Source organism: Nicotiana tabacum, chromosome 6 (assembly GCF_000715075.1).
Source record: "Nicotiana tabacum cultivar K326 chromosome 6, ASM71507v2, whole genome shotgun sequence".
NCBI lineage: Eukaryota > Viridiplantae > Streptophyta > Magnoliopsida > Solanales > Solanaceae > Nicotiana > Nicotiana tabacum.
In genome coordinates, this window is record NC_134085.1 from 181707918 (window position 1) to 181730673 (window position 22756).

The following is a 22756-nucleotide window of genomic DNA, read 5'->3' on the forward strand; positions in this document are numbered from 1 at the left end:
AGCGCAATATCAAGCCATCTCATGGCATAATCACATAGGCTCTCGGCCTCATATCAACAAGCCTTCTCGTGGCGTACAAATCTCAGGCCCTCAGCCTCATAATTATAATTTGTGTTTCCTCACAACAAAGGCCCTCAGCCTTACTCAGTCAGAATCTCACAAGCCACTCGGGCAACAGTAAAACATGATGCTCAGCCCAAAATATCATTTTAAGTGTTAAAGCAGAGTAAACATGGCTGAGTTATGAAAATAGTAGAACATAGCATAACTGAGTACAAGTATAAAGTCAAAACAGAGAGGAAATATCCATAAAAATCCCCTAAGGGTCCAAATAGTTGGCACGAGGCCCGAAAATGGCATTCATCCCAAAACATAATGATAGCAAATAGTTTTCAATTAAATACGCGGCAAAACAGTCATTCGAGATGGACTAAGTCACAATCCCCAACGGTGCATGACCCCATGCTCGTCATCTAACGTGTGCGTCACTTCAGTATAACACTACGATGTACAAATCCGGGGCTTCATACCCTCAGGACAACATTTACAATCATTACTCACCTTGATCCGGTCCAAAATCTAGCCCGCGATGCCTTTTCCCTCACGAATCAACCTCCGGATGCTCCAAATCTAGCCACAATCAGCACATAACCATTAAAATATGCTAAGGGAACAAAGCTCACTCGAAAATATCCAATTTACATCAAAAATCTCAAAATTGCTCAAACATGGACCCTGGTCCCACATCTCGAAATTTGATAAAAATTATATCAATAGAATCCTCATTTTCTCACAAGTCTACCCATATCAAATTCATCAAAATCCGATCTTAATTGCCCATTCAAATTCTCAAAAAAATTCTCAAACTTTTCTTCCATTTTCCCCTAATTTCCACTCTATTTCTCAAATTAAATAATGAAATTCAAGACTAAATCATGGATTTAAACTAAATATGAGTGAAGAATACTTACCTCAATTGCTCCACTGAAAATCCCCTCAAATTTCACCTTCTCCCGAGCTCTCCAATGGCTTTTATGATATTGGACTTAAACCCTAGATTTTAAAATATAAACTGCCTGCCCAGATATTTCTTCATCATGAACGCGCATATCCCTCGCGTTCGCGAAGCACACAGCTTCATTGACCGGAATTCCTTCTACACAAACGCGAGAACTCTCTCGCGAACGCGATGCACAACAGACTCAACACTTCACGAACGCGATCCCTACAACGCGAACGCGTAGAACAAATGCATTGGGGACCCAGCTACTTCTCTTCCTCTATGCGAATGCGACATAAGCCTCGCGAACGCGGAGAATCACAACATCACAACATTGCGAATGCGACAAACAAAATGTGAACGCGAAGACAAAATTCGTTGCCTTAGAGAACACCCTTCGCGAACGCAAGTCCCTGACCGCGAACGCAAAAACCAAATCGTCTGCAACAAAAACCAGCAAAAACTACCAAGTCCAAAGTCCAAAATTGATCTGTTTAACCACCCAAAACTCACCTGAGGCCCTCGGGACCTCAACCAAACATGCCAACATATCCCATAACATCGTTCAAACTTGTTCCAACCTTCAGAACACTCAAAACAACATCAAAACACCAAAATTACATCGAATTCAAGCCTAAGAAGTCCAAGAACTTCTAAATTCAGCTTTCGATCAAAAAGTCTACCAAACCTTGTCCGAATGACCTGAAATTTTGCACACACGTCACAAATGACACAACGGACCTACTCCAACTTATGGAATTCTATTTCGATCCCTATATCAAAATCTCACCTATCAACCTAAAACGTCAAAATTCCAATTTCGCCAATTCAAGCCTAAATCTTTCGCGGACCTCCAAAACACATTCCGACCATGCTCCTAAGTCCCAAATCATCTAACGGAGCTAACCAAATCATAAAAATTCCAATCCGAGTTCATCTACTAACAAGTCAAATCTTGGTCAACCCTTTCAAATTTCAAGCTTCAAACTGAGAACTGTTCTTCCAAATTCACTTCGATTACCCTAAAAACCAAAATCGAAGATTTACATAAGTCATAATACATCACACGGGGCTAGTCATGCCCGAGAACTGGCGAGCAAAGTGCAAAAGCTCAAAACGATCGATCGGGTCGTTACATCCTCCTCCACTTAAACATACGTTCGTCCTTGAACGTGCCCAGAGTTGTTCCAAAAGCCAACCAATCGCTGAATAACCTTACCATTCACATACCCGGGGGTGATCCCATATCACCCTATCTCATATACACCCAATAACACCATGCAACTGAAATTTCACAATCCAACCTAGTCCATAAACCTTAGAATCACATTTCTACTCCTGAAATCATCCACAAGATCAGAATCTCACATTTATACTCTGAATAAGCCCGAACAAGCTGTAATAACTCATACTTGCAACCTTAGGTGCAATTACATGATATACCACATAACTCAAACACTTGTAGCCATAACTGTTAATCACAACAGCTGCACACAACAACCGAATACCGATTGTAAACCTCTTATCAACTAAAATTTCATTCCAACACTTTCATATACTGCCAATGATAAGTGAAACACGTAGACATACAATAACCATTCCTCAGATCAACCATTCATAAAGCCACTCCTTCTTTGGCAAGGAACCTAGCAATTTCTAAGCCTAACATCGATATTATCCTTCCAACACGCTGAAACCGAATCCATTTGTATTCATTCTAGATCCCAACGATCTCATTTAATCCAACACAACTACTCTAGTGACCTGACACATCAATACAATATAAAGCCACAACTCGTGCAATCCGCACACCATTAAGCAACAATCTGAACGTACTCAACTCGTGAGAATGACTCAAATGAGAGAGTTGTATCGCAAGCTCACCAGTACCACCACACACAATGTTGAGAACCTGTCACACATCATAGAAACAGAACACACGAATCTAACCCGAAGGGTCATACCCCCACATAACCTCGCTACAATGCGCGACCCTATCCAAACACTGGTCCACATGAAACACCTCAAGCCACTATGCTCAAAATTGATAACCACGCACAATTTGATGTCCAAAACCAAAGCAAATCATCAAAATCACGGAGAAGCAATTGACATAACATCACACAACCCGAAAGGACACAACCGATGCGCCATCCGCCAAGCAATACCCAATACTCCTCCCGCTCGAATTCCACTGAGAGACCCCAATAACACTGCATCATATGTGCATATAACCAACAAATTCCAATGCCTCGCAATACGTAAAGGTAACTCATAGATCTCCCCAGATTACTAATAAGCTCAATTACAATCGAATCAACACACCCCTCAACAATACAACTCAGATCCAACCAAGCCGACTCAAGTAAGAACACACATCCACATTGGCCTGCCAACGAACCCCTTATCAAGGAAACCCTGAAGCTGCTCCTTAAAATCCTTTAACTTTGTCGGTGCCATACGATATGGTGTCCGGCATCAAATCAATACTGAAATCAACAACCTTGTCCGGCGACATGCCCGGCCACAAGAAACACATCCGAAAGGTCCCTCACCACCAGAACTGAATCAATGGTAGGAGTCTCTGCACTGACATCCATCACGAAGGCCCAAATAAGAAAAACAATCCTTCCCAGCCATCCGCAGGGTCTTTGAAATATAAAACCACCCTACTAAGACACTCAATTTGTGACATTCCCGGCATAGCCAACATCACCGCCTTAGCGCAATAGTCTAGAATAACATGACACGGAGACAACTAGTCTATACCCAATATCACATCCAAAACCTAACATACCAAGCAACAAGGATCCACTCGGGTCTCCAAACCTCTCAATAGTTACCACACAAGACCGATGCACGCGGTTCACAACCACGACCTAACCTGTCTATGAGAACTCCCAGCTTCCAAATCCATATAGCACATGGATCATCATATCTAATCCCAACTCCACCTGAATATGCAACACACCCCTAATACCCAAACATCCATGAGAGGTACTCCTATAATTCTTATGTGCCACTAAGCAAACTCGAATATCAGCAGTCGATCCAACAAGAGAGAGTCGCGATACCAATGATGTATTATTAACTCAATCATATTGCCCTTTCTAAAACGTATGCCCTTATCACGCCACACAAATTACTAATACCATTTACCTAGTCATCTGAAATTGTCCATGTTGCCAAAGAATTTATGACCTTCCTTCCAGAACTGAACTATGACCTCACACATGCAAATCTCAACCCTACACAACATATCGCATATACTATGCCATCCTATAATAAATATGAGAACTTCATAATCCATTCCGAGCTACAAGCAACTATGTACTCAACCTGCCAAGAACTTTCCATTGATCCCATCTAGAAGAAAATCACCACACATATCATGCTCCTCACACTCGTAGAAAATACGCATCTCTAACCGTGGTAGAAACCATCAAGAACTCTCCGAATTACATTTGCACAAAACTAAACCGTCAGGACTGAATCTTTCTAACTCAACCAAGCTACGCAGGCCACTAAAACCCAAAAGCATTACCGTGAAACACCTGTAGAAACTCATTACCTCGTAAGCATCTAAGGAACTAATCATATCCTTACCATACCGATCTGGCCTACTACCAAGCTATCCCATCTATCCAAGTTCTTTCTGATTTACCTTCAACTTGATATTTCTTCTTACTATAGCACCACCATTCCTCAACCCAGACTCACCACATGAGACCCAAGCATAAAACCACACCGTCTAAGGCTCATAAGCCGCTGAGTACTCTCTTAAATATTCCCAAAAGCACCACGTTCAAAATACCTACCCCGAAGAGACTTCTTGCGAATCCGGAATCATTACCTTCCTAATACTGATATATAGAATCACATAACTGATATAGAAATGATACAAGTCTTGACACCCTCCAATGCAAACCTCAGTTTCTAGCCAAATTATACACTTGAAAATTTCCAATTTTTACATGTAAAATCTTGAACTCATTAGGATCATTCTCGAGAGTCATCCACTCTACTCAAACCACAATTAGACTGATCAAATAAACTAAACAATCGGTGCCTCATTAGCATTCCGACACCGCAGAACGTAACCTCACTTTAATGCAACCAAGCAACTTCCTGTTCTATGCACCGCACATCCTTTACCAATAACCACTCAAGACATTCCGTGATTGTCATACACCTATGAAGTATGACATAACCTTTATTGAAACTTCCTTTACTCGAGCCATCCTCGGTCTCAATCTCCGTAAGCCATAACTGAATCACCAGCACGCCTCAAACTAGAACCAACATAGCACATGACCATGTAATCAACTAATCAATAGCAGACTCTCCCACTTAGCTCGAAGCCATAGATTAAAACACACACAATAACCCATAACGCATATACTCTATTGATGCCATAATACCATAGTGAGATTAAAATCAATCCTTCATAAGCTCGTGGAACACAGACCATCTAGTACTTTAAATTTTCTGCAAATCTCGCATTCACTCTCATCACAGTTAAACCCACTCTCTTAGGCGACCCAAATTCAAATTGCAACACATATATTCCCCTGGTAACAGAGATCTTCCAATAAACGACATAAAGGATTACGCAACTTCAGAACAATCCAAAGGAGATAACCCACCTGTTTCGCCTCAACTAACATCTCTTCATACCCTTCCATCATCATAGACATTACACAGTCACTTGATCTTCCTGAGTCTGAAATCATATCACAACGTGAAGTCCACTTCACTCCCCCAACTAGAAAATATGAAAAGGTTCTTCACACACCCATAACCCGGGGTTATACCTCAAATCACGATGGAAATCAAGCACCTAATAGTTCTTCTATCCTCCAGCAGACCCTTCTCGTCGCTTCCAAATCATATGAATACATCTCGCAATCATAACATACTCATCGCATAGCCATCCAGCCATCACTTCTACTACTAGGGACACTATCGAACATATAAGTTCAAAAACACATGCTCACACAATCAACACCTCGGTGCTCAAGCTGCAGGCAAGACCCGACCTCAAGTCCTCCAGACTGGCCCAACATCAACGCACAGAGATCACATCTCGCCCCTCGATCAGGGAATCACAATCCATCGATGCACATCTGATATTGAGCGTTCATGCGCGTATACGAATGTGTGGAAGGAATTCAAGGAGTTACATTTCAAGCTGAATCAAGGACGCACGATAAGAGTTCAAGAATGTGAAGCTTTTCTTAAAGGTTTTGCAGCCTCCCGAGGATAAGTACAAACGTCTCCGTACCGATCCGTGAGACTCTACTAAACCTACTCATGACTCGTGAGACCTATGTAACCTAGGCTCTGATACTAACTTGTCACGACCCTAAACCCGAACCCGATCGTAATGGCGCCTCTCGTGAAGACAAGGTCAGCCAACACATTCCCAATTCATTTTTAAGCAATTAAGTAATAAAACTAAGTTTTTGACATAATAATAAGAATCCCCAAAAAAAAGGTATTTAATACAGTTACGGAATAGACATAGCCCGACATCGGGGTGTCACCAGTCATGAGCATCTATCATAACAATTACAAGTCTGAAAAGAGTCTACACAACTATTACATAACTAAAACAGAAGAAAATAAGATAGAGGGAGAAGCACTGGGCTGCGAATCGTCGGGCAGCTACCTAGTGAATCTCCGGAATCTGTTGGAAGCTCTCTCAACCATCGCAAGCAGGACCTGATGAGCCTGAATCTGACACGGGGTGCAGGGAGTAAAGTGAGTACTCCAACGTAGTGAGTAATAATAATAAATACAGACTGAGTAATAAGAAACCACATAAAGGCACATCAATAGACTATAAAGAAGCAGTAAAAGTCAGTAAGAGCAATGAAACAGTGGAAAATAGGTAAAGTCACTTTAGTTCAATTAAAACTTCTTCGGAATGCCTTTTTAACAGTTAAGCAAGTAAATGACAGGCAACTAGGAAAGATAAACACATAAAGAATTGCCCCTCCGGCACATTACTAACAGAATCAGCCCCTTGGGCAACACATGGAACAATACCAGCCCCTCGGGCTATATCTCACATCACAATGGGTACCTGCACTCACTCGGGGTATGCAGACTCCTGGAGGGGCCCCTTACGGCCCAAGCGCAATATCAAGCTATCTCGTGGTATAATCATATAGGCTCTCAGCCTTATATCAACAAACCACCTCGTGGCGTACAAATCTCAGGCCATCGGCCTCATAATCATAATCAGTGTTTTCTCACAACACAGACCCTAGGCTTTACTCGATCAGAATCTCACAAGCCACTCGGGCAACAGTAAAACATGATGCTCAGCCCAAAATATCATTTTAAGTGGTAAAGTAGAGTAAACATGGCTGAGTTATGAAAATAGTAGAACATAGCATGACTGAGTACAAGTATAAAGTCAAAACAGTGAGGAAATGTCAATAAAAATCCCCTAAGGGTCCAAATAGTTGGCACGAGGCCCAAATATGGCATTCAGCCCAAAACATAATGATAGCAAATAGTTTTCAATCAAATACGCGGTAAAACAGTCATTCGAGATGGACTAAGTCACAATCCCCAACGGTGCATGACCCCACGCTCGTCATCTAACATGTGTGTCACTTCAATATAGCACTACGATGTACAAATCCGGGGTTTCATACCCTCAGGACAACATTTACAATCATTACTCACCTCGATCCGGTCCAAACTCTAGCCCGCGATGCCTTTGCCCTCATGAATCGACCTCCGAATGCTCCAAATCTAGCCATAATCAGCACATAACCATTAAAATATGCTAAAGGAACAAAGCCCACTCGAAAATATCCAATTTACATCAAAAATTCCGAAATTGCTCAAACCTGGCCCCCGGTCCCACGTATCGGAATCCGACAAAAATCATATCAGTAGAACCCTCATCCTCTCACGAGTCTATCCATATCAAATTCATCAAAATCCGACCTCAATTACCCATTCAAATCCTCAAAAGAATTCTCAAACTTTTCTTCCATTTTTCCCTAATTTCCACTCTAATTTCTCAAATTAAATGATGAAATTCAAGACTAAATCATGGATTTAAACCAAATATGAGTGAAGAATACTTACCCCAATTACTCCACTGAAAATTCCCTCAAATTTCACCTTCTCCCGAGCTCTCCAATGGCTTTTATGATATTGGACTTAAACCCTCGATTTTAAAATATAAATTGTCTGCCCAGATATTTCTTCATCTCGAATGCGGTATATCCCTCGCGTTCGCGAAGCACACAGCTTCACTGATCGGAATTCCTTCTACGCGAACGCGAGAACCCTCTCGCGAACGCGATGCAAAACAGACTCAACACTTCGCGAACGCGTAGAACAAATGCATTGGGGACCCAGCTACTCCTCTTTCTCTATGCGAACACGACATAAGCCTCGCGAATGCAGAGAATCACAACATCACGAACGCGACACATAAAACGCGAACGCGAAGACAAAATTCGCTGCCTCAGAGAAAACCCTTCGCGAACGCGAGTCCCTGACCGCGAACGCGAAGAACAAATCATCTGCAACAAAAAAACAGCAAAAACTACCAAGTCCAAAGTCCAAAATTGATCCGTTTAACCAACTGAAACTCACACGAGGCCCTCGGGACCTCAACCAAACATGCCAACATATCCCATAACATCGTTCAAACCTGTTCCAACCTTCAGAACGTTCAAAACAACATCAAAACACCAAAATTACATCGGATTCAAGCCTAAGAATTCTAAGAACTTCCAAATTCCGCTTTCGATCAAAAAGTCTGCCAAACCTCGTCCGAATGACCTGAAATTTTGCACACACGTCACAAATGACACAATGGATCTACTCCAACTTCCGAAATTTCATTCCGACCCATATATCAAAATCTCACCTATCAACTGGAAAACGCCAAAATTCCAATTTCGTCAATTCAAGCCTAAACCTTCCGCGAACCTCCAAAACACATTCCGACCACGCTCCTAAGTCCCAAATCATCTAACTGAGCTAACCAAATCATAAAAATTCCAATCCGAGGTCATCTACTAACAAGTCAAACCTTTCAAATTTCAAATTTCAAGCTTCAAACTGAGAATTGTTTTTCCAAATTCACTTCGATTACCCTGAAAACCAAAACCGATGATTTACATGAGTCATAATACATCACACAGGGCTAGTCATGCCCGAGAACTGACAAGCAAAGTGCAAAAGCTCAAAACGACCGGTCGGGTCGTTACACAAACAAAATCCAATCATATTGACATCGATAAACGAGTCACCACACGATGATCCGCATTGGTTATTCAAAGATATTTTGTATATTATTCTTTTATGTATATTTTGTTAGTAAATGTTTCATTTTGATAATATTAATATTATTTTATAAAATTATTTATTGAATGACTCGGCATATACGTGTAACGTACAGTGTTATAGCATTTGAAAACCTCTGAGGGAGTAATTTTGAAAGTAAAGTCAAGGAAATCATAAATGGCTCGAAACATAAATCGATGCATTTCACAAATCAGAAAATAAAATCTGATTTCTCTGCTATCATAATAGTTTTATTTCTACGCGACAACGCTCAATGAGTTGGATTTGAGAGAGACGTACCTAGAGTTGGCTGAAATAGGTGGCTTGCTTTGCATGTCAAATTAGTAGACTTTTATCATTTAATACCTCCCCCATAAAATCCAAAATCCATATATACGAGAAAGTAGGGTCAAACTTCAAATTCATTCAAAGAAAAAAGCTATTGAAAATTGGTGGCTGTGAGGGAGGATTTTTCAGCACATGCTCATGCTCATGCTCCACCGCAAGCTGTTAACTTCTCTTAACTGTTCCAGACTGAATATTTTTACTCCTTAGTTTGTTACAAAGCCTGAGTGCATTAACATTGTGATTGGCTACTAATTACTAATAATATTAGTAGGTGCCTCTATGATGTTGAAATGAACGTGTATGTGTGCGCGCGCTCGCGTACCTGCACTTCTACATTATAAATTTAGTTCAAGTAGGTAGTTATTTCCCAGTCATTTCCTCCGTTGTTTGCATTACTCAACAAGTCCAGATTTCTACTCAATTCGTCAGTCTTCAGTTCTGTATTTCACTGTCAACGATCTCTAATCCAGAAAAATTATCAACATTAAAAAACCAAGTCAAGGATTCAAGAATTGAAATAATGCATAATATAAGAAAATACTGGTCCTAGTCTGAATCTTCTCCGTATTTCTAGACTAGAAAATCCACACCCTCTTCCTCAGTTGTATACTAGCCTGTTAAGAGTTCAAAATATCCTATTTTATCTGAGTCTCTAAAATATTTCTTTTCCTATGATTTAATTTTACAGAAGTATAGTACTTATCTTTGATCAGGTACAATGTCACTTAGGATAAGGACTTACCTTCCCAATTTGAAGCAACTGCATTATAGTAATACATTTTAAAAAGGAAAGAATCAACTGTAAGGTATCTTCACAATAGAATATTGATAGCAAGCATGGACTTTTACCAAGTCAACTAACACAACCCACCCCCTAAATACCGAAGACAGAAGATTGATAATTTGTGATATTATATGGAGTAGATTGAAACGTCTCGACCTACCAATTCAGGATTGTAAGGAGATGAAACTGATCCTACTATTCTGTGCCTCACTCTGGTTGTGTTCCACTTTCAGCAATTCACAAAGGAGTGTCCATAATCGCACTTCTAACTTCCAAGTGGGAGTGATTCTTGATTTGAAGTCAGTGGTCGGAAGCATGGGTCTGAGCTGCATGTCCGTCGCCCTCTCTGATTTCTATTCAATTCACAGCAACTACTCGACGAGGCTGTCTCTTCATGTTAGGGACTCTCAAGAACAAGCCATTGAAGCTGCTGCTGCTGGTAAACATTATTGCATATTAAGCACCTACGTCGGATTGCTAACTGACATGGGAAAGAGAAGCTCTTGCCAATTTAAAGAGAACTTACCAACATTGTTTGCCTTGTTGCAGGTCTCAATTTGCTGAAAGATGTCAAGGTAGATGCAATCTTAGGTCCTCAGAAATCAGCTCAAGCCAACTTTCTGATGGATCTAGGAGACAGAGCTCAGGTCCCCATAATTTCTTTTTCTGCAACAAGTCCTTCTCTTCATTCTCGAACTCCTTACTTTGTTCAAGCTGCACAAGGTGATGACACTCAAGTTGGCGCCATTGCTGCCATAGTTAAAACCTTCCAGTGGAGTCAGGTTGTTATGATATTTGAAGACTCAGAATATGGCAGTGGCATTGTTCCCTACTTATCTAATGCATTCCAAGATGTGAATGCTCGCATTTCTTATAAAAGTGTTTTTCCTGTTTCGGCAAGTGATGAATTCATACTCAAAGAACTATACAAGATGATGACTTTACAAACAAGGGTCGTTGTGGTCCACATGTCACATACACTTGGCGCCAGACTCTTTCTGAAAGCCAAGGAAATCGGAATGATGGAGAAGGGCTATGCCTGGATCATCACCAGTGGACTAATGGATTTAGCCTACTTGATGGATTCTGATGTTGCTGAAGCAATGCAAGGGGTATTAGGTGTGAAACCTCTTATACCAAAATCTGAACAGCTCCGGTCTTTCTCTAGTAGGTTGAAGAAAAAGTCCCTTGAGAAAAGTCCTGGCATCGGACGAGCAGATTTGAGCATTTTTGGCCTGTGGGCATACGATACTTTGTGGGCACTGGCTATGGCTGCAGAAAGAGTTGGAGTGAAAGAGCCACCGAAAACTTTAGAGAATTCAACTGTTAATCTCAATGTTTCAGACCTTTTCAATTTTGGGAAATCAGAAGTCGGCCCAAAACTTCTAAAAGCAATATCAGAGACCAAATTTGAGGGGCTTTCAGGGAAGTTCCGCCTTATAGATGGCAAGATGGAGTCGTCATCCTATCAGATAATTAATATGGTCGGGAAGGGACAGAAGGAGGTAGGAATATGGAATCCGTCTCTTGGAATAAGGAGAGAACTGAATTTGAACGCCACAACTCATGATACAAGTTCAAGGGAAAATATGAGGAGTATCATATGGCCTGGTGATTCAACACTCGTGCCCAAGGGATGGGAAGTTCCAATGTCTGCTAAAAAGCTAAGAATTGGAGTGCCAGTGAAAGCTGGTTTCACAGATTTTGTGAGAGTAGTAAAGGACACTCAGGTCAATGCCCCCACTATCAGTGGATTCTACATAGAAGTGTTCAAATCTGTCATGGAAGCGTTGCCATATTCTGTGCCATATGAGCTTGTTCCCTTCGAAAATCCTGATGGCTCTAGTGCAGGGACTTATAATGATCTTATTTACCAGGTGTTTCTTCAGGTAAGCAAGGTAGACTATATTTCCGTCCTCTCCTGAAAAAACAGTTAGTGAACAATTACTAAATTCAGTTAGCAATGATACAATGTATGCAGAACTATGATGCTGCAATTGGAGATATAACTATCACAGCAAACAGATCAAAATACGTGGACTTCACGTTGCCATTTGCAGAAGGAGGAATTATTAGCATCGTACCAATCACGTACGAAGATGTCAATGATATATGGGCTTTCCTAAAGCCCCTAAAGAAAGAACTTTGGCTAACAAGTATAGCATTTTTCTTTCTTACGGGTCTGGCGGTCTGGATACTTGAACATAGGGTGAGCTCTGCCTTTCGAGGTCCTCCTTCTCAACATGTTGGCATGATCTTCTACTTTCCCTTCTCAACGCTAGTATTTGCACATCGTGAGTACAAAAGAAATCTCTCAGATTTTATTTTAAACATTTTCCTATGACAGGGTACAGAACAACTCGTGAACTCACAAATATGTATGATCTGTATGTAGGAGAAAGAATAGTGAACAATTTAGCTCGACTGGTTGTAGTGGTATGGATGTTTGTCATACTCATCCTGAACTCCACTTACACTGCAAGCTTATCATCAAGATTAACCGTACAAAGACTACAACCAGCAATTACAGATGTTAGTGAGCTAATCAAGAATAGAGATTTTGTTGGGTGCCAAGAAGGCTCATTCATAGTGGACTTCTTGATAAAAAAGGGATTTGACAAATCCAGGATCAGGACATTCACTTCCCCATATGACTGTGATGAAGCCTTGTCTAGAGGAAGTAAAAGTGGTGGCATATCAGCATTCTACGATGTCATTCCCTACTCCAAGCTCTTCCTATCCAAACATTGCGACAAATACATGACAGTTGGGCCTACCTATCGCACAGACGGCTTTGCCTTTGTAAGACATTTCATCTCCATCCACGCTGTTCTTGTTTGTGAAGATTAGTTTGTGCTGCAAATGACTATCTCATGCTACTGCATTTAAAATCAAACAGGTTTTCCCTAAAGGATCTCCTTTAGTTGCTGATGTGTCTCGAGCAGTCATAGAATTAACAGAGAATGGGAAGATATTGGAAATTGAGCAACATTGGTTGAGAAATGAACAAACCTGCGCAGGACCAGATGACAATATGAACTCAATCACGATCTCGTTGCAAAGTTTCAAAGGCCTTTTTGCCATTACAGGAGGAGTTACAGCAGTAAGCCTCCTCATTTTTATAGCCAGCTACTTGTACAAGTACAGAGATTTCCACAGAAGAGTATCAAATTCTAGAATCACAATTTGGTCAAAAGTCGTAGCAATTTGCAGACAATTTGATCAGAGAGACCTCTCATCTGGACAACCCCAAGATAAACTTCCAGAATCTGGAATTAGTCCAAATACTTCTTCAGAAAATTCTGTTCAACCACCAGATTTACCAAGAAATCATTCTAACTCCAATGAAATAGTGTCCTCTGCACCAGAAGAGCTGCATGATGCCACTACTGCAACAATTCATTGTTTGAATTTGGAAGACATGTCTGCTGTACAACACCCGGGAGTAATTCTTCCATCTGATAACTGAGTTGACTGTAAAGTTGCACTGTACATACTACCAACTAATTGTGCAATTCTTTGATTTCTTACTTGTTAACATTTTACTTGCCTCATCTTTTTCGACATCTTGTAAGTTCTGATTATAAGGGATAGATGCATCAGATAAGAATCAAACCAACTAAAATGGCTGCATTTCTCCATACGCTTCAAATTATTAGCTTAAATTCTTCGAATTTACATAACTTTCAATCTCCATATTTGATTTTGGATATTTGGATTTGGGTTGTGCCTCCCCCCCCCCTCCCCCTTTTTTAACCCTATTGTCAAGACTTCATTCCTCAACGTAAGGGGATATATAAAAGTTAACGTCGATAAACACTGTTGAAGTCAAATGTCATGCACAAAAATGCACCACTTGGGAGATACAAGCTATGTTGCTCGGACTCTTCGAAAATATTGCCGGGTGCGTGTCGGATTCTCCAAAAGCAGTGTATTTTTGGAGAATCCGACACGGATGCGACAGTATTTTGAAGAGTCCGCGCAACATAAGATACAAGTTAACGTCAATAAACTCCTGTTGAGTACTGCATCTTGTGTAGGTGACCCTACACGGTAGGATTGCAAACTCCATGTTGAATAATGAACTTGGAAAATACTAGGTAGTTGGAGTCTTAAGTAGCTCCAGATTAGCCCTTTGACATTTTCACCTTGTTGTACATGTTTTCCAACTTTGACAACATGAACCTTGGAAGTAACGCTCCTCAAATCTATAAAAGTTTCAAGACGCGCTAAATATAGAATTTAATTTAATTTTTTTTATTTTAAATTATACTTTTATTAAGGATTTAAGCCTTGAGTTACTTTTCTATTTATAAATAATTGAATATACAATTAGGGAAATGTTATTAATTTTAATATTATTAATTTTTTTAAAAGTGGGTATCATTAGTTATTAGTTAAATTTAAAAAATAAAAGGAAGAAAAGAAAAAGGGCTAAAAGCCCCTAGAAGGGCTGTGGAAAACAAAAAGGCCCCAAGCCTCAAAGAGAAACAGAACGTTCGTTCTGTCATTATCAAAAACGACGGAAGGCAAAAGCTTAGACGGAAAAGAACAGTTTGCTCACGAAACAGAGGCTTCTTATCGCGCAGGCAACGGAAAATCTAGGGTTCTTTACAAATCACTAATTCTTGAACTCAGGTATATAAAATTCCCTATTGTCAATTACCCTACAGTAGTAATAGGTAAGAACTAAATAGTTATTCTCTTCTTTCTCTATATCAACAGTAAAGTTCCGCGTTTAGGTGCGAAACTTTAAAATTAATTAAAATACACTCGTTGTTGTAGAATCCATTGTTTGACTGGTGTCAATTGGACTGGGGCCTACGTATTGGCTCTAGAAGTTTTGAGGTGAGTTGATATAACTCTTTACTAAAGTGGTTTAACTCACAAAAGCATGCACACAAGGTGTTTGATGAATTACATAAAAGAGTTAATATATACTTAATTGGAGTAGTAAGTACCTATTAGCTTAGAATTATTTTCTAGCTAAACTTTAGATGATTATTTGGATGTACGTGCATAAATTTCAGATTTTTATGTTATTCTTATATGCCATTTTCATGTTGAAAATTCATGAAGGATCAAGAACCTTTATAAATACTTTTGAATGTTTACTTCATTCTTATGTCATGCCTTACATTTAAGGATATCAGTATGAGTATGTATAAAAGATTTAGACTTGAAAAGTCACAAGAAGAAGTTTTAAAAAGAAAAGATTTTTGGGAGTATCCTTTATTCTGAGAAGGGGTCATCGTCCAGGCCTAGGGTCTTGACCAAGGCGTTGACTTCCTGAAACTACTTGTGCCAAAGTAAGGAGCACACGAGCCGAGGGTCTCGTTGTTGAGAACTTACTTAGCCATGCTAAGGTATGAGACATGAGCGCTGAGAATCATGAAGCGAGTGGCACCTCGTGGATTGGGCCTATTCGATCAGGTTGGGATCGACCCCGTGCCGATCACACGGTGACTGAGACAGAATTAAGTCAGGATAGTTGGAACTCCCAAAGTATAAAGTGAAGTATTTTTTTTTATAAGAAAGAAAAAGAAAAGAATTTCTTTTAGAATATTCATAAACTGCTATTATGCAATTATTTAGAATTATTCTTATAAGCCTTATGTTTTACATGCATTTAGAACTTTTGCTCATAATGTATATGTTATTAAAGTTTCTCCCCTTGTTGTTGAGACTCACCGAGTACAATGGATGGTATTGACGTTCTCTTTTGGGAACCTATGTTGGTCTGCGGTACAACGTAGGAACCGGATTTGCAGGCGAGCAGGCTACGAGTTAGGACTTCCTTCTCTTCCAGTGCTATTGGTGAGCTCCGCTTTTGTTCGTGGAGTATTTCTTAGAGTCATCTTTATTTAGTTATTTCTTTGTTACTTAGAGAACTGGCCAGGAAATCTCATGTCCTGAGCAGTGCGTCAGTTTATCAGTAGAGGCTTCATAGACATAGTCGTTGGGTTAAGATTCAGATGTTTTTTATAATAACTTAGCAGTATTTCATTGGTTACAATGAATAAAGTTTTGGAGTTGATTTGTTTAAATGTTTAAATTAAACAAAAGTATTTGGTTAGAGTATTGCCTTGTTGCACATAAAGTTTGGAGTTATAGTAGATTTGATAAGCAGAGATGGTTCGCTCGGTCATGTTTAGTGATCGAGTGCCGGTCCCAACTTGTTCAGAAAATGGGTCGTGACATTGGATGACCATGAAATCCAGGCTCACTACGTTAGTTTTTCCCACTTCTAACTGAAAGATTGGTTCACAATTCAATGGTAAGCCGATTTGCCCAGAAAAGAGAAACAGTCATATATAAAAGCCTATTGATAAAGGCAAGGAAATTTTGTAAATAGGGATATGTCTTTAACATAGTAGATCGCTAAGAATTGCAAAAGGAATTGCTTTTTGCCTGAGAATAAGATTAGCTAAGATGAACAGTCTCAGCAGTAAGTTATCTTTAGTTTTCATCCATGCATACATGATGGAAAAAACATTTACAGCTACAAGGCAAACGCCTTCTCTTCCCAAGCTGCAGTAGTGTAAATAGATTTCTACCATCCTCTACCAATAAAAAGAGACTGAACCTAACAAGGATTCAGAAATCAAATACAAAATTAGGACCAAGTCTAGTGTACCTAGAACACATCAGAGTTTACATGGAATGGCCTCTGATTGATAGCTGCTAGTACTTGCTTCTTATACTCGAACTGGACCTTGTTAATTGCTTGACCACCTCTCTCATTGTCGGTCTTTTGCTAACTTCCTTCTCTGTACATCTAAGAGCCAGTGAAAGCACTTCAATTACTTGTTCCATGATATTTGAGTCTATGAATTCATCCAAAATGCTTGGATCCACAATCTTCTCAATTTCTTGAGCTTCTGCCCAAACAGACCTAGCCCAACTCACAATATCTGTACCCCCATAAAGTGAAGGATCCAAGGCCTTCTTTCGAGTTATAAGTTCCAACAGGACAACACCATAACTATAAACATCTGACTCCTTGCTCTTTCCAGCTGCAAATGCAGTCTCTGTAGACAAAACAGACAAGACATAGATATATTATTTTTTACAGACAACGAGGTCTCTAAAGAGAGGACAAACTGAAAGGCTGTGTGAGCAAAAATAAAAATTATGAAAGTACCTGGAGCCATGTATCCAACTGTACCCTGGAGGGTATTGGAGGGGGAAATTGCAGCAGACTGATCCAGAAGTTTTGCAATGCCAAAATCTGATATGTGAGGCTCCAGATCAGAGTCCAACAAGATATTCATGGGCTTGATATCTCGATGCACGATGGCAGGATCACAGTCAAAGTGGAGATATGACAACCCTTGAGCAGTTCCAATAGCAATACGGTACCGAACTCTCCATTCTAATGTTACAGGTGGATTAGTCTCATGAAGAATATCATGAAGGCTCCCGTTCTCCATGTAATTGTAAAGAATCAGTCCATAATCCTTTCTCAGCCAGAAGTCTTCTAATTTGACAAGATTACGGTGCCTAACCTTTCCAATTGTCTGAATTTCTCTAACCATACTTGTCCTTCCATCCTTTATACCAACAGACACCAGCTTTTTCACAGCATACGCTTTCCCTGGACCCAAGATGGCCTTATATACAATTCCATGTGCTCCCCTCCCAATGACATACTTATCATTTAGGTTCTGTGTAGCTTCCAATACTTTGTTAAGCAGGGACGAAGCACCTTCTTGAGCAAATATTGCAACTTCTTTCCCAGAATTTTTGCGCCACTGAAGCATGTAAGCAATTACTAGGAATAAGGAAATGGTAAACAACAGTACCCCAACTGCAATCAGTGCCGTTGCTGGTCCACTTAGGTGTCTTCCATTGTTTGATTGAAGATTACAAGGCCGTAGAGTGCTATTCTCAGGGCAATTTGAGCCTTCTTCTGGATTCCAGTGCACGCAAAGGCCCAAGTTTCCCGAGAAAGAGGAAGGAGTTGAGTTTAAGAACTTCATCAGATTTGCCGGCACTGGACCAGAAAAGAGGTTGTGTGATACATTGACGAAGATCAAGGAACGCATCCCATCAAGAACTCTTAAAGTTCCAGAAAGATTATTGTCCGCTATATCTAACTCCTCCAGGAAAGTAAATTTCCCTAGCTCTGCAGGAAGTTCACCTGCCAACCTGTTACTACTCAGATTAAACGACCTTAGTGTTTCTCTTGATGCAGTCGCAATTGCTGAAGAAATGTCCCCACCGAGTGCATTTCCACCAAGCTGCAGCACAGAGAGCTTCTTGAGTTCAAACAAGGAGGTTGGAATACCTCCTGAAAGATCATTCTCATTCAAACTCAAAATGGTTAGCTCTCTAAAGCTTCCGAACGTGGATGGGATCGAGCCACTCAACAAATTATGACTTACGTCAAGCTTCAACAGTCTCTGGCAGTTTGAAAGTTGAGTTGGCAGTAAACCGTCTAAACTATTATAAGACAGATCCAAACTCTGGAGGTTAACAAGGTTTGCCAGCTCCGGCGGTATAAACCCTGAGAGCTTATTCATTGATAAGTCAATTGATGTAACATTGCCAAGATTTGCCAAACTTGGGGGTATTTTACCTCTGAAGCCATTCTCACTGAGATCCAAGAAAATAGGATTTGTGTTCTTAACAAAATCTGGAATGGCACCTGAGAGATTATTCTTTTTGAGAATTACTCTGGTCAAAGTAGAACACTTTCCTAATTGAGAAGGAATGCCACCTTCAAGATGATTATAACCTAACATAAGCTTATTCAGTTGCTTGCCAAAACAAAGATTTGGTGGAACAGGACCTGAAAAGTTGTTGTTGGTGAAATCCAGCAGTGTTAGACTGCTGTTAATCCCCAAACCTTGAGGTATAACTCCAGTAAACTGGTTTTCAAATAAGGATATGTTCCTCAACTGTTCCAACTCGGTCATTTCAAGAGGTAACTCCCCGGTCAGGTTGTTTCTGTAGACGAGAAGATTTTGAAGGCTTTGAATCTTCCAAATGCTGAGGGGAATTTCACCACTCAAATTGTTGGAATACAAAGAGAGATTCTGCAACTGACTGAGAGACCCTAGTTCACTAGGAATTTCACCTTCCAGTTGGTTTTCCGGTAAAAGTAATTCCAGCAAGGCTTGACACTCGCCCAGCTCAGGCGGTATTTTTCCAGAGAAATTGTTGTCATTAAGGTAAAGCTTCTCCAACTTTGTGAGCTGGCCCAGAGAAGCAGGAATAGGGCCACTTAAACCAGAAGAGGTAGCAGCAAGAACTGTTAGGTTACTACAATGCCCCAAACCTTGTGGAAGTCCTCCATTAAAATGGTTGTATGACAAGATCAGATTGTCAAGATATTTGCAGTTACCCGAACCGAAAGGTATACTACCTTCTAGTCTATTATTGCTTACATCCAAATAAACAAGGTGTACTAGCTTATCTAAATGCTCAGGCAAGCTACCAACTAACCGGTTATCATTCAAATACAACTCTTCCAAGTTAGTACAGTTCACTATAGAGGAAGGAATAGGACCTGATAACTCATTATCATAAAGATAGATAGACAAAAGTTGAGTCATGTTACCAATGCTGGATGGAATGGGACCACTTAACTTGTTACTGGTAAAGTAGATGGTCTCCAAGTGTGGGATAGTAAACAAGGAATCGGGAATATTACCAGTCAATGAATTTGAGAACAAGCTTATGTAGGTTAAACTCTGTAAATTTCCAAGATTCTGAGGGATTTGTCCAGTGAAGGCGTTGTAGGACAGATCCAAGTAATCAAGAAGAGTGCAATTGCCGAGCTGGGGAGGAATGGAGCCGGAGAATGTATTAACGCCCAAATCAATGGTAAGCAAGTGCTGCAAGTGACCAATCTCAGGTCCCAATTGGCCAGAGATTCCATAGCCAGACAGGTTGAAAGATGTGATAAATTGTTTGCGATCACATTCAACACCAACCCAAGAACAAGGAGTGGAATCAGAAGCATTCCAAGAAGAGTTAATAGCTGAGGGTACAGTAGTTCAGTGGCTAAGAAGGGAAAGTAGAGCTGTGCCATCAGAGCTAAGAGCATAAACAGACACAGAGAAGCAGCAGCAGTAGAAAAAGATGAAATATTTAAAAGCAGTATTCATAATTTGAACAAGAAGAGTAAGAGAGTAACACTGCTGTTAAAAAATAATTGGGGGTGTGGGTGTGGGTGTGGGTGTGAGTGTGGGAATGAAGAAGAACAAGGCGGTTGTGAAGAAATTTGAAGTGTAGTTTAAGGAGGGGAAAACAAATGATGAAGTAAGCTCTTCTTCTTCATTTGGAATTTTGTAGAATAGTGTGTTGGTCTTCTAATAAGTGTGAAAGGAAATGGGAACACGTTGAAAAACATAAAGGGCTGTCAAAGGGATAAATATGAACTCAACACGAGTGGAGTTTTAACTACCCTAGTGGACGTTTGGACTTCTAAAATTCTAAAAAATGATAGCCGCAGCTGAGCAGGATCCAAAGCCTAGGTTGTGGCCCCTACTAGGGGTAGAGCCCAACTGGAGTAGCACCGTCAACTACGCTAAAAAAAAATTCCAAGCGAAAATGGTATTAAAATTTAGAGTTGTGTTTGGACATGAATATAATTTTAGGTTTGTTTTTGAAATTTTTTGAATGATTTGAGTGAAAATTTTAAAAAATAATATTTTGGAATTTTTTAAATTTAAAAAATACATTTTTAAATAAAAATTAAAAAAATTATAAATAAAATTCTCCTTTCGGGAAAAAAGTGAAAACTTTTCGGGGAGAAGGGAAAAAATTTCTTATGTCCAAAGTCCAAACTGAGGAAGTTGAGGTCGAATTCTTTATTCAGTAAATCATACCTTAATAAAGAAATGGTCCACTGCTTACCAGAAATGTTTCTGCCGGACGTGGCCCACCATCTTCTTTTTCTGCCGAATAGCACTATTCTTTCTTCGTGGACTCTTCATTGACCTTCTTTTACCCAAATTCCATGTCCGACGACGAAGACCTCCTACCGGCAGCTACCGCCACCCACACACCCACTCAGTGTCCCGATAGTTATGAGGCAACTATAATGTAATTATTATTTTATACAATAATTACTAAGAAGGAAGGCATAATACATACTACATAAATACATAGATTTTTCCTTAACATAATGCAATCGCTGTAATTTAATATCACCAATCACATGATGTATAATATATTAGTTATACTGTTTTTTTTTATACAACCAACGAAAAATTTTATTATATCATGCAAAACTTTATGCTGAGTTCAATTATTCAGTTATTACTATATAATCAACCGACCGGCAATGCATGAGCTCCCACCTTGTGTACAAAGTTACAGAAAGACTTGTATAAATATGTACTATGGTCCATAAGTCATACAAATCATTGTTGTTGGTAATTGCTCATGAAGCTGCTAACTTTCATGTAAATATTGGATATGAGTAAATTTTGGCTATATGTAATTGTGTGTTTCATATCTGAAAGTATCGTTTTGATGTCCCATATGTTTGTACATTACCTATGTTTGTATTAGCTGAATTTTCTGGCAAACTTTCCGCTGTCCTATATTTTATTACAGATTTGATCTGCTTTTCTACAAATGGGATTACCATTATTTTGCTTATGGTTGACTTTGAAATTCACTTCCTGTAAACTAGTTTTGCTTAAAAAGTTTCACCACCTAGTTTCGCAATAACAACTTCAATATTCTCTTCTACCACACTAAATCATATGAAAATCGAATTACTATTTCAAACCGGACATAAAATTGAAACAAAATGAGAAATACAAACTGACAGGCCTAAATTGTTTTTTTTTTTTTTTGCTTCTTATCTTCTTTGGGCCCTTTCCTTCTTCAATATTTGTCCTTTTACCGGGGAGAATTTTCTCCAAACGGTAACCGGTTTAATGGATCGGATAAGTACTTCCTCCACACTCCACAGGACGAAGTTGTTGAGAAAACATGCCATAAATTCTTTTCTAAAAAGCACCAAAGCCAAAATAACATAATTGTAGTATTTTTATAGTGCGCAATCAGACGGGTTCATAATTCTGATTTATAGTATTCTTAACAACCGCGTTGGAGAAAATTACTGCTCTCACCAAACATAATCATTTGCTTTCACACTACGAAGAAAGCAAACAAAGTTGCCGTTTGCCATGACATGCGATAGAAAGTTCGCCGAGTGTCCATCAATCTCGCTGTTGACTGCATTAACTCTCTGGAGATTATCTTTCCAGTCCCTCCCACCAAATGACCCCCAAATATGCAAATATTAACCAATGAAATAAAGCTATTCGGTCAGCGCC

At 39.7% G+C, this 22756-nt stretch overlaps 2 protein-coding genes across 2 annotated transcripts; one reads left to right on the plus strand and one right to left on the minus strand.

Moving 5' to 3' along the window:
• The first annotated feature begins 10634 nt into the window (after positions 1–10634).
• LOC107769708 (glutamate receptor 2.9-like) lies at positions 10635–16733 on the plus strand. The gene is made up of 5 exons (XM_016588944.2): positions 10635–10893; positions 11004–12343; positions 12436–12748; positions 12850–13256; positions 13354–16733. The coding sequence occupies exons 1-5, from the start codon at positions 10635–10637 to the stop codon at positions 13921–13923; spliced, it is 2889 nt and encodes a 962-aa protein (XP_016444430.1). The 3' UTR covers positions 13924–16733.
• Positions 16734–16855: 122 nt separating this feature from the next.
• Positions 16856–20821, minus strand: LOC107771024 (uncharacterized). Its single transcript, XM_016590351.2, has 2 exons — positions 17599–20821; positions 16856–17485 (listed from the first exon to the last, which is right to left on the minus strand). The coding sequence occupies exons 1-2, from the start codon at positions 20012–20014 to the stop codon at positions 17139–17141; spliced, it is 2763 nt and encodes a 920-aa protein (XP_016445837.1). The 5' UTR covers positions 20015–20821; the 3' UTR covers positions 16856–17138.
• Positions 20822–22756: the final 1935 nt, after the last annotated feature.

Bases quoted from the DNA above. Each gene is read 5' to 3' on its own strand.
- LOC107771024 (XM_016590351.2), bottom strand. From the start codon at position 20,014: ATGACTCAACTTTTGTCTATCTATCTTTATGATAATGAGTTATCAGGT. The intron at 17,486-17,598 runs GTACTTTCATAA...TTTTGTCTACAG, and splicing joins AGTTGGATACATGGCTCCAG to AGACTGCATTTGCAGCTGGA.
- LOC107769708 (XM_016588944.2), top strand. From the start codon at position 10,635: ATGAAACTGATCCTACTATTCTGTGCCTCACTCTGGTTGTGTTCCACT. The intron at 10,894-11,003 runs GTAAACATTATT...GCCTTGTTGCAG, and splicing joins CATTGAAGCTGCTGCTGCTG to GTCTCAATTTGCTGAAAGAT. The intron at 13,257-13,353 runs GTAAGACATTTC...AAAATCAAACAG, and splicing joins GCACAGACGGCTTTGCCTTT to GTTTTCCCTAAAGGATCTCC.